The 10,575-nt window shown below is 50.0% G+C and overlaps 1 protein-coding gene across 5 annotated transcripts; it reads right to left on the bottom strand.

Moving 5' to 3' along the window:
- Positions 1-5,552, bottom strand: RSRP1 (arginine and serine rich protein 1). Of its 5 annotated transcripts, none has more exons than XR_016211229.1 (5): positions 5,360-5,552; positions 4,686-5,198; positions 2,546-2,697; positions 911-1,886; positions 1-427 (listed from the first exon to the last, which is right to left on the bottom strand). XR_016211229.1 is itself a non-coding variant. In XM_051856665.3 (5 exons), exons 2-5 carry the CDS (start codon positions 5,149-5,151, stop codon positions 311-313), a joined length of 819 nt encoding a protein of 272 aa, XP_051712625.3. In that variant the 5' UTR covers positions 5,152-5,198; positions 5,360-5,552; the 3' UTR covers positions 1-310. The 5 variants fall into 5 exon arrangements, 4 of the variants coding, with proteins under 4 accessions (XP_051712625.3, XP_089157475.1, XP_089157476.1 ...); XM_051856665.3 differs by having other exon boundaries at positions 911-994; XM_089301349.1 differs by lacking the exon at positions 1-427 and adding an exon at positions 2,108-2,152 and having other exon boundaries at positions 927-994.
- Positions 5,553-10,575: the final 5,023 nt, after the last annotated feature.

Genomic DNA, 10,575 nt, shown 5'->3' with positions numbered 1-10,575 from the left:
TTAAAATAATTAAATCAGTTTATTAACAAATATACAAAAGTTTATTTTCATCTTACAAATTTCACTCTGCATAGCTGGTATTATACAATATTTACAAGTGTATGTACAAAGCGCCCACCTGTATGTAACCTCTGGTCCATTCGAGTTCTCTATGAAGCAAGAGAAACCTAGAATGTTAATATTTGATTATTAAATGCTTCTATTTTTTGTGTGCAACAATTACTATAAATGGCTCAAAGGGATGGGATAACACTAAAAACAAATTTGCAATAAAGTGCAGTTTTGGGCGATCTTAGCCGTTAGTCTTCTTCTAGACGGGTATCCACAGTCCATACGGGCTTTTCTTCTTATCTATCTTCGGTGACCCTGAAGATACTTCTTCAGCAGCAGCTTTAGCCAACTTGTGTACCGGCTTTGCTACAGAATTCTGCAAGAGAAGAAATTAAGTCAGCGTCTCAAAGATACATTTCATATATTTATTTTCACCAAATATATCAGATCTATCCATTGAGGAAACCAGACATCAACCAAATCCGAAGCATGGGCTCACACCTGTGATCTGACTTAACGGGATGGTAAAGCCAGGAAAGCACGGAGAAGACACGCACGGTGCGACGGCTGAGGCTGCGCTTTCTGAGCCCTTATTGTAAGACATTCTCACTGACAAGTAGTCAGGGATTTCCTTTCAAAATGTTCCAACAACTTTAAAAGGGATTCAACAGCCAACGCTGAAACTGAGTCTGGGGGGTCAGACATAGGTGGAACCCCCTGTGACGGTCACCTGTGAAGTGGTGCCAAGTTACAGGAAACCCTGTTTTCAGGAGCTTAGCAACTCCCAAATTCTCACAAAGATGAACCAAGAGCAAACCCTCTGCAGTGATCCTGAGCGGTCAGTTCTCGGGTAACTTACGTTAGAACTAAAAGCTATGTTTCTCTGCTGAGCAGACTTTTCACTGAGTTTCTTAGTTCCATCTTCTGTCAGCTCTTCTGACACCTACATAAACAAGAGGACAAGTATTTTTTAAAAACACATATTCTTAGTTTACAAGTACTGCATAAAAACCAACCCCAGTGTATATAAATTTACAATAAGACACACAAACCAACTCAGACCTAACACTGTACAGTTAACAGCCTCAACAGAGAACTCTGTTTTTCCCTTAGGGAAACTGATTTAATAGTAGGTGTTAGGCACAGCTCCTCATATTTTATTCAAACTCTAATAACTTTTAAGTCATACCAGAAAGTAACGAGTTTCAAGGAACTAAATCATCTGCCAGTTGAGAACTGAATCATCTGAACAAGTACTGAAGTTAAGATCCTGTCTACTGGGGGGCTGGTGCCGTGGTGCAGCAGGTTAAGCCACTGCCCGCACTGCCAGCATCCCATATGGGCACCAGTTTGAGTCCCTGCTGCTCCACTTCCGATCCAGCTCCCTGCTAATGTGCCTGGGAAAGCAGCAGATGCAGGCCCAAGTCCCTGGGCCTCTGCCACCCCCGTGGGGGACCTGAAGCTTCAAGACTTTGGCCTGGCCCAGCCCTGGTCATGAACCAGCACATGAAGATCTGTCTTAACTCTGACTTTCAAATAAATCTTACAAATAAACAAGATCTTGTCTACTAATACCAAACAAACTCACATCTGGATTCCAGTGATGGGCTCACTTAGTTGTAGTGTTTTTACTATATTTTTACTATATTAACTGGTTTTTATTCAATTCTATCTTAGGGCTTTGAAAGCCAATAATTTTAAAGCTTTTGATTTTACACAATTAACTCGGAAGTACAGTGCAATCTGCCAATGCACATCCTGCACATTTCTGGAGAATTATAATAAACTTATCTTCAAATGAAGCAGGCATCCTCTTCTGTAATCTCTCAAAACATCTGGAATATATTGCATACATTATGTAAGGGACATCTATAGCAGAGATGCCCCACCATTACAGAGTGTACCTTTGCTTAGTTTAAAAACTGTCTTGAGTACCATATGCAAATGCAGCCCCAGATTCTAGCATGCACATGGATCTACCAATAGGGAACTCGAGTTTTCAGTGTCTGAGGGAAACTCAGGTAAACCTCTGGTGCTTTAGCCATGTACCAATTACCAACAGATTTTCTTCATCAATGTCTGGAGAGCACATTCATGATTTCTATAAGACAGAAATAAAGCAGGTAAACTATACTGTATGCTGAATATAGATGTGCAGGAAAACAACGCTGCAAATGAAAGCTACGGACAAACACCCTGAAGGCTAGAGTTAAGACCGGAATTGTAAAAAACTTAATAAAAATCACCAATGTCCCAGCTACCATATATTGATGTTGTCGTGAAGTGACTAACACCGTGTCTACTGAAGGTAAAGCTCATTAACTTCCCATTCTCACGGGTGCGATCCTGTCTAGAAGGTCACGACTGCTAATTTTAGGGAATTATGTATGGGTAGATGTCCCGAGAGATAGTCTAAGGTCAATCAAAACGGCTAATGAAACCCCTCTGGCAGCAGCTTTCTCAAGAGTCTGTTCGTGTAAACGAGAGTGCTTACCTCAGCCTTCGCGCCATCATTTGGCACGGCCGCCCCATGGCTTGTTTCTCTGGCTACTAAAACCGCTCTGAGACTAGCCGGCAGCTCGAAGTTGGTCGTTCCTAAAGCTTTCGCTGCATTGGCTTTTGCTATTTCTAACAGCTCCATTCGATCTATTAAACAAACAAAAAGACACATTTATTATTATTACTCCTGTAGTTTTTCCCAAAAATGTGCTTGTTTTACTTAAAACAGCTATATCCAGATGTGTAAAAGCCGTGTTTATTTGCCACAGGCACAGTGAAACCCTAGTTTTCAGTTCTTCTGACAACCACCTTGTTATTTTCTCTTCAAATATTTATTTCTGAACCTAGGAGTTTTTAACAGACCTTTGATATCAACTTCTTGATCAATACTACTACTACTAAAGCCCACATTCACACTTCCGTAAGTTTGTTACCTAATTTTTTCCTATTCCACAATCCCACCTACCACACCAGAAGTCATGTTACAAAATACTAGACAATTCAACTTTGTTTACTACTGACACTTTAAAAAATGTGTTTTGGTATTACTCCAATTCAATAAATATTTAAGGGGCAGGTATCTGGGAACCAATTTTAAAAAAATCCTTGGTACTGGCCGGCACCGCGGCTCACTAGGCTAATCCTCTGCCTAGCGGCGCCGGCACACCGGGTTCTAGTCCCGGTCGGGGCGCCGGATTCTGTCCCGGTTGCCCCTCTTCCAGGCCAGCCCTCTGCTGTGGCCAGGGAGTGCAGTGGAGGATGGCCCAGGTGCTTGGGCCCTGCACCCCATGGGAGACCAGGATAAACACCTGGCTCCTGCCATCGGATCATTGCGGTGCGCCGGCCGCAGCGCGCCGGCCGCGGCGGCCATTGGAGGGTGAACCAACGGCAAAGGAAGACCTTTCTCTCTGTCTCTCTCTCTCACTGTCCACTCTGCCTGTCAAAAAAAAAAAAAAAAAAAAAATCCTTGGTACTTTCCTCCCCAATTCAACAGTTCATTTAAGGGATAGATATTTGGGGAGCAGCTAAAAAATGTTCTTTAAAGATCATTTATTTGAAAGGCACAGTTAGAGAGAGGAAGAGGGGGAGGGAGGTAGGGAGAGGTCGTCCATCTACTGGTTCACTCCCCAGATGTCTGCAACAGCCAGAGCTGAGCTGATCATAGCCGGGAGCTTCTTCCTGGTCTCCAATGCGGGTCCAAGGGCCAAAGGACTTGAGCCATCCTCTACCGCTTTCCCAGACCAAAGCAGAGAGCTGGGTTGGAGGCAGCACAGCCAAGACTCAAACCAGCGCCCATATGGGATGCCGGTACAGCAAGCAGCAGCTTTACACACTATGCCACAGCAGCTAAAATTTTAAGCAGTTGGGACACCCCCATCACATGTCAGAGCACCCAAGTTCAAGTTCTTCCAGCTCCCTACTGAGGAAGCAGGAGGGGTCCCTGACACCCATGGAGGAGACTGGGTTCTGGGCTCCAGTCTGTGGCCCCGCCCCACCCTGGCTGTTGTAAGCATCTGGGCAGTGAGGCAGCAGATGGAAAAGTTGTCTACCTGCAAAAACAAGAAAATTTCTGGTAGTTACTTTAGTTAGCAACTTAGAATAGGTAAGCACATCATTCCCATTTAAAAGACTATGCCTGGGCCGGCGCTGTGGAGCAGCGGGATAACGCCCTGGCCTGCAGTGCTGGAATCCCACGTGGGCACCGGCTGCTCCACTTCCGACCCAGCTCTCTGCTATGGCCTGGGAAAGCAGAAGATGGCCCAAGTCCTTGGGCCCCTGCACCTGCGTGGCAGACCAGAAGAAGCTCCTGGTTTGGATCGGTGCAGCTCCAGCCTTTGTGGTAACTGGGGAGTGAATCATCGGATGAAGACCTCTCTCTGCCTCTCCTCTCTCTGTGTAACTCTTTCAAATAATAAAAACTTTTTTCTTTTTTAAAGAAAAAGACCAGGACGAGAGCAAACAGCCTGGAGAAAGCGTCTCCTCCACCCGAACCATCAACCCCCACCGCGTCCAAGGGCACCGCTCTCAGCCGCACTCCAGCCCGCGTGCTCCCTCCCCACCAGCACCCAGGCTTCCCCGCAGCACCGCGAGCGGCGGAGACCCCCAGACCCCGTCCCTCCCGGACCGACACCCACCTTTCTCGCTCAGCCGGAAGGGGGTCCTGCTGCGGGACCTCGTGCGGGACCGGGCCCGGCGCCGGCCGCGCTGCTCCGGGTACACCGTGCGCCCGAAGCCGTAGTGGCGGCGCCCGCGCGGCGACCTCCGGGAGCGCGAGCGGCTGCGGGAGCGGCCCCGCCGCGGAGACCCGGGGCGCCTGCGGGGCGATGCCCGGCGCCTGTCCCCGCGCCGGCGGCTGCGCGACCACGAGCGGCTGCGCGAGTAGGAGCGCGAGTAGCGCCGGTACTTCCGCTGGTGGCGCCTCCGGGAGCGGGACCGGGAGCGGGACCGGGAGCGGCTCCGGCCCGGCGACGACGACCGACTCGAGCGGCGGGAGGCCGGGCGAGAGCTGCCGGAGGACGAGCGGCTGGAGCGGCCCGAGCTGGCCGGCGAGCCCTTGTCCTGCGGCGAGCCGGGCCACAGCGCGCTCACGTAGCCGGACATCTCGCCCCCGCGGTCTGAAGAGCAGAGTCCTTCCCGGAAACTCAAGCCTGGCGGGGAACGAGAAACAGGAAAACAACTCAGCGCCCGGAAGTGGGGGCGGGGCCGGGCGCCCGCCCCGGAAGCAGCCGAGCCCCGAGGCCTCGGTCGGCCCCACGGCGCTACCGCGAAACGCCACCCCCCCCACCCGACGGAACTGCGGGAAACTTACGGCCGGCGGTCACCGCCTCCCTTAGGGCCGGAAGAAAGGCTAAGGCCAGCCTTTCTTTCGAAGGTCGGGACGAAGCTGCGCTTTTAGCGCCCACTCCGAAAAACGCGGCAAACTACCACAGCGAAGTCCTGACGCCAACTGAGCCGGACGTCCCCCAGGCGCGACTAAAGTACCAGAAACCCGAGGCCGCGCATGCGCACATACGTTAGCGCGGTGGGCGTGGCTCGCCTCTAACCCAACCGCCGCCTTCCCCTCCCTTTTTCCCGCCCACCGCCTCGCCTCCGAGATACGCATGCGTCAGCGCGTCCCGGGCACTGCGCCAGTATTTCCGGGTGTTGCGGCGGAATGTTCCTGGGTTGTTCTGATTTGAGGCCGCTGTGGGCTCCATCAGGCTCGATCTAGACTTGGGGGCGCCGTGTGGCTTGGCGTGACGCCCAGGGCAGATGCGGGCCCGAGTGCCTGGCGGGGGATGGCACGAGGGGAGACCCCGCCGCCGGCTGCCGATGGCGGCACCCTCCGGGCGGCTGTAGGCCTGGGCTGTGCCCTGGACGCTCTCCTGGCCCCCGGCCCCCGGGGCTGCAGGAGGCGGCGGCCGCGGCTAGACCCCGCGACATCACAGGGTTCATGCAAGTGCAGTGTTGTCTCTGAAAGTTTCACGTGTTAGCTGATAGAGGTAACTCAGAGACAAAATGCAGGGACCCCATAATTGGCCTTTAAGGGGTTAGGTTGATGTGGGGGATTAAATAATGGCGATTTGCTTGTTTGCAGGATTATACAAATAGGGTACATTCCAAGTGTTACCGGTGAAGGGCAGCGTTTTTTTCGCAAGAAAGAATTCAGGCCTGAGACAGAGTAGTGGGAGGTAAAATAGCAAGGCTTATTAGGGAAGTGACATCCGTGAGAACGGATGGGCACCTCTCCAGACAATCAGAGAGAGTGCCCAGTCGCTCGGACTGGGGAAGAGCGAGGTTGCATGGTTGAGTGGAGAGAGTACAGGCGGGCGGCTCAGCAGAGGGCAGAGGGCTGAGCGCGCAGTTGAGGCCGGGGGATTTTAAGGCCATGGGTCTTGCTTCCCCACCTCTGCTCCTCTTGGAACAAAGGACTTTTTGGATGTAAATAGAAAAACTCCGATCTGAGTTTTACCCCTTAAGTTAGATCTGAGTTTTCCCCCTGAAGTTATCAGACAGGGGGAAGCCTGCCTGGGGTCGCCCAGCCTGAGAGGAGCCTTAGAGGAAGGATGGTTATCGGGTAGGAGGGGCTGGGCTGCAGCTGGAAGATTGTCAGGCAGAAGGGTCGGGGACCCCCACCAGGCAGGTTATCGGGTAGAAGGAGCAGGGCAGGATGCAGGTACTGGGCTGCCCCTGTTATAGGGATGACTTCGAGATGCATATGCTGGACCCAAATGTCTCCTTAGGCCTTTGTCACACACACACATAAGCTCATATCTGACTTCTGCCTAACACAGGCATTGTAATGAAACTTGAAAAATGTGAATCAACTGCTGACTGAACTCGCTTCTGTGAGGAGAGCAAGTGCGTTTTTTTAAAAGATTGATTGATTGATTGGAAAGGGTTACAGAGAGAGAGAGAGAGTCTTCTCTCCACTGGTTCACTCCCCAGTTGGCTGCAAAGGCCGGAGCTGCGCTGATCAAAGCCAGAGCCAGGAGCTTCTTCCAGGTCTCCCACGCAGGTGCAGGGGCCCAAGGACTGGGGCCATCTTCCACTGCTTTCCCAGGCCATAGCAGAGAGCTGGATCAGAAGAGGAGCAGCTGGGACTAGAACCGGCGCCCATATAGAATGCCAGAGCTGCAGATGGCAGCTTTACTGTAGTGCCGGCCCAGGGAATGTTTCTTTCTGAAATTCTTTTTTAAAGATTTATTTATTTATTTGAAAGAGTTGTGCAGAGAAGAGGCAGAGAGAGAGGTCTTCCATCTGCTGGTTCACTCCCCAGTTGGCTGCAATGGCCAGAGCTGTGCCAATCCAAAGCCAGGAGCTTCTTCCAGGTTGCCCACGCGGCTGCAGAGGCCCAGTGACTTGGGCCATCTTCTACTGTTTTCCCAGGCCGTAGCAGAGAGCTGGATCAGAAGTGGAGCAGCCGAGACTCGAACTGGTGCTCATATGGGATGCCCACACTTCAGGCAGTGGCTTTATCCGCTACGCCACAGCGCCAGCCCCGCTGAATGTTCTTTTAAGTAAGCGAGATGGGTAGCTGACTGCCAGGAACCTTGGCTGAAAGTCCTCTGTGTGAGTGGACTGACCGCATATTGAGCTTCAGGCTGAGGAGTGGTGTAAGAAGGATCACGTTAGGGGAAACCTAACAAAAACATTTTAAAAGACAACTGCTTGTGGTAGAGTTGGAGCTGTTGGTGATGAGTAAAGGGGGATAGGCAGTATAGGAAGTCTGTGCTGGGAACCCGGTAGGAAGCGGCTCCGCCCCTGCGAGCGATGCTGCGTTTGCCGCTCATGCGCGGTCTGCCACAGTTAAGGTTTGCAAGGGATGCCAGTGCCATTATGTCTTCAATTGGTATCTCTAGAGTGTCGACTTCCCTCATGCAGAAGTCCAGCATCAGCTATGAGAGCACGGAGCTCTGAACTTGGAGGCCAGTTTAAAAGGCAAAAACGACATCTTCGCAATCCCTCCCATCTGAGAATGTGACACTTAGACACCCAGCGTGAAAAGCTTTTCCCTTCCATGGGTAAATCCAACTTTTACATTTATTGGACATCTCCACATTGACCTTCTCTCTTGCACTGGGTCTGTTTATCATCCTGTGCTTTTTCCACTTCTTCTTTTCCCCCATTTTATTTTGCTAGCTGATCAAGTATTCCTGCTTTCTCTGTCTCCCACTATTGAGTAAGAGTTTTTCAGGACTTCATCTTGCCATTCATGGTCATCTTTTATATCTCTACCAGACACACTTAAACCTGTTCCTTCCCTTCTATCCCTCCTATCCCTCCTTTCACGGATATTTATAGAACATTCATTGTATTAGACGCTGTTGGGTAGGTTAAGAAAATTCGCCATCCTTTCCTCCACCAAAATTAAATATTTTTGTTAATTTTAATTATCAAGCTGATTTTTTTAAACAGGGAAAGTATTCTAAATATGTATAAAGTGAATCTGATGTTAATCCATTGCTTACTTGTACCCAATTCTGTTTTCCGTTTACTTTGCTTAAACCTTAACTGAGATGACTGGAGTCAATAAATTTGTACTGTATTTTGCTTCAAAAAAAAAAAAAAGCTGTATAAAGTGAAAGGTAATGTGCTAGTCCATTCTCTGGAGGTGTGGCAGCCTCTACAAGAAGCTTCCGGCATCCTCTTGGTAACCAGTGCTAATGTTTCAGTAAGTGCTCTTTCATATCCTTTCTCCAGGATCTTTCAAATACACACGCTTATAGAATCCGGTGAGAATGGGCTCATTCTAAACAAACTGATTTGAAACATTTATAACCAATACCCTCTAAGATAAACCATGTAGATCTATCGTGTTTCTGTTTACCAACTGTTTAATGTTTCATAGTACAGAAGCCCCAGAAATTACTCTTTGTCCCATTATTTTTTATTCATGAACATGCATCGGTTTCCAGGTTTTCTGCTAAAAACTATGCTTTAAAACCATTGAAAGAGGTCGGAGTAGTTGCAGAACTCCTCCTGGTAATCCACCAGGCCAAGGTCAACAGAGCCGTGTACCAGGCACAACCTAGAACTGCTGGCTGCAGTAAAGACCCAGCACTCCTCAAAGAGTCACCGTCTGCAGGTCGGGGGTGGCTTGGCTCCTTCCCTCGGAGAGACAGGACCAGAGGGGCTCATCCAAAAGCATGAGAGCTGCAAAGAGGAAAAGGGGACCCTTGAGGGATTCCGGTATAGAAAACGTACTTGTTGATCTTCCATCAGAGATGAGTTGAGAAAAGACATCTGTGGTGTTAACGCTGCTTTGGAATCATTATTCACACATGAGTGCAGCATTCAAGACAGTTAACGCACAGATCAGTAGATATTCCTGTCTTCTGGGATGTCTCAAGGAATTCCTGCCACCTGCTCGCCATCGCCCTCCTGGGGGCTCACTCCTTCACTGCCTGCAATTACTGAGCCTCGATGGAGCTCAGCTGTTACTCCCACTGCTCGTCTTGGTTGATGGCTTCTTGGGTCGGTCGCTGTGGCATGGAAACACCAGGCTTGCAGTGGCGTACAGGAGGCACCCTTCATTTCACACTTGGCACAGCTGCTTCTTGCATGAAGACGTCACAAGTGAAGATGCTGTGCGTAGCAGCACCAGGAAAGCTGATGCCTCTGACCCAGCTCAGCCCTCACGCAGAATCACGAATGCCCCAGCACTGTCATTTGGCTTCTGTGTCTGTGCAAGCCAGGGAAAGCAACCAGCATACAAACATAGACGTGTGCCTGCGAGTATGGTGCCTGATGACCCCCATACAGCCGCCATTATTACCACTGGTGTCAGTAGAATGTAAGGACTGACCGGTGCCTCTGTGACTGGGAATGAGACAGTGTGTCCATGCCTGATGGCCACTTGTATTGCTTGTTTAAGGACTGCTGACTCTGCATAGCAATTCAACCATGCAGTGCACACCTTCGCTCACTAGGGTACTGTCTTGGTTGTGTTGCTATAACAAAATACCCAAGGCTGCGTAGCTTACAAAGAGGGGGTTGAGGCATGATTATTTTTTTAAGATTTATTTATTTGTGAGGATGAGTTACAGAGAGGGAGTGACAGAGAGGTCTTCCATGTGCTGGTTCACTTCCCGAATGGCCAAATGGCTGGAACTGGGCCGATCCAAAGCCAGATTCTAGGTGCTTCTTCCAGGTCTCCCAGGGGCCAAGCACTTGGGTCATATTTCCCTGCTTTCCCAGGCCATTAGCAGGGAGCTGGATTGGAAGTGAAGTAGCTGAAACTCAAACTGGTGCCCGTATAGGATGCTGGCACTGCAGGCAGAGGCTTAACCTACTATGCCGCAGCACCGGCCCAGAGGAACCATTAGCTGTGGATGGGTGACGCTGAACAACTTTCCCGAGGAATTTGGCCTCAGGAACAGCAAATATAACAACAAGAATGTCAGCTGGCCCCCAGTAGAGAAAGGAGAAATAGTATGAAAAGGTAAACGACAGATGCCGTAAGACTTCCTTTCCAAGCTTCCACGTAGTGCCATCTACTCCAAATCCTGCTCTCCCACGACCTCTCACAGCCTCTACTTGAGT

Source organism: Oryctolagus cuniculus, chromosome 7 (genome assembly GCF_051225735.1).
Source record: "Oryctolagus cuniculus isolate XC-2025 breed Fujian yellow rabbit chromosome 7, ASM5122573v1, whole genome shotgun sequence".
In the NCBI taxonomy this organism is placed as follows: Eukaryota; Metazoa; Chordata; class Mammalia; order Lagomorpha; family Leporidae; genus Oryctolagus; species Oryctolagus cuniculus.
Note: the sequence above shows the minus strand (reverse complement) of the source record. Positions and strands in the feature narration are given on the sequence as shown.

What these genes read in the sequence shown, in the direction of transcription:
- RSRP1 (XM_051856665.3), bottom strand. Translation starts at nt 5,151, where the DNA reads ATGTCCGGCTACGTGAGCGCGCTGTGGCCCGGCTCGCCGCAGGACAAG. An exon ending in CTTCCGGCTGAGCGAGAAAG is followed by an intron (nt 2,698 to 4,685) that starts GTGGGTGTCGGT and finishes TTTGTTTAATAG; the next exon opens with ATCGAATGGAGCTGTTAGAA. An exon ending in ACATAGCTTTTAGTTCTAAC is followed by an intron (nt 428 to 910) that starts GTAAGTTACCCG and finishes CTTCTCTTGCAG; the next exon opens with AATTCTGTAGCAAAGCCGGT.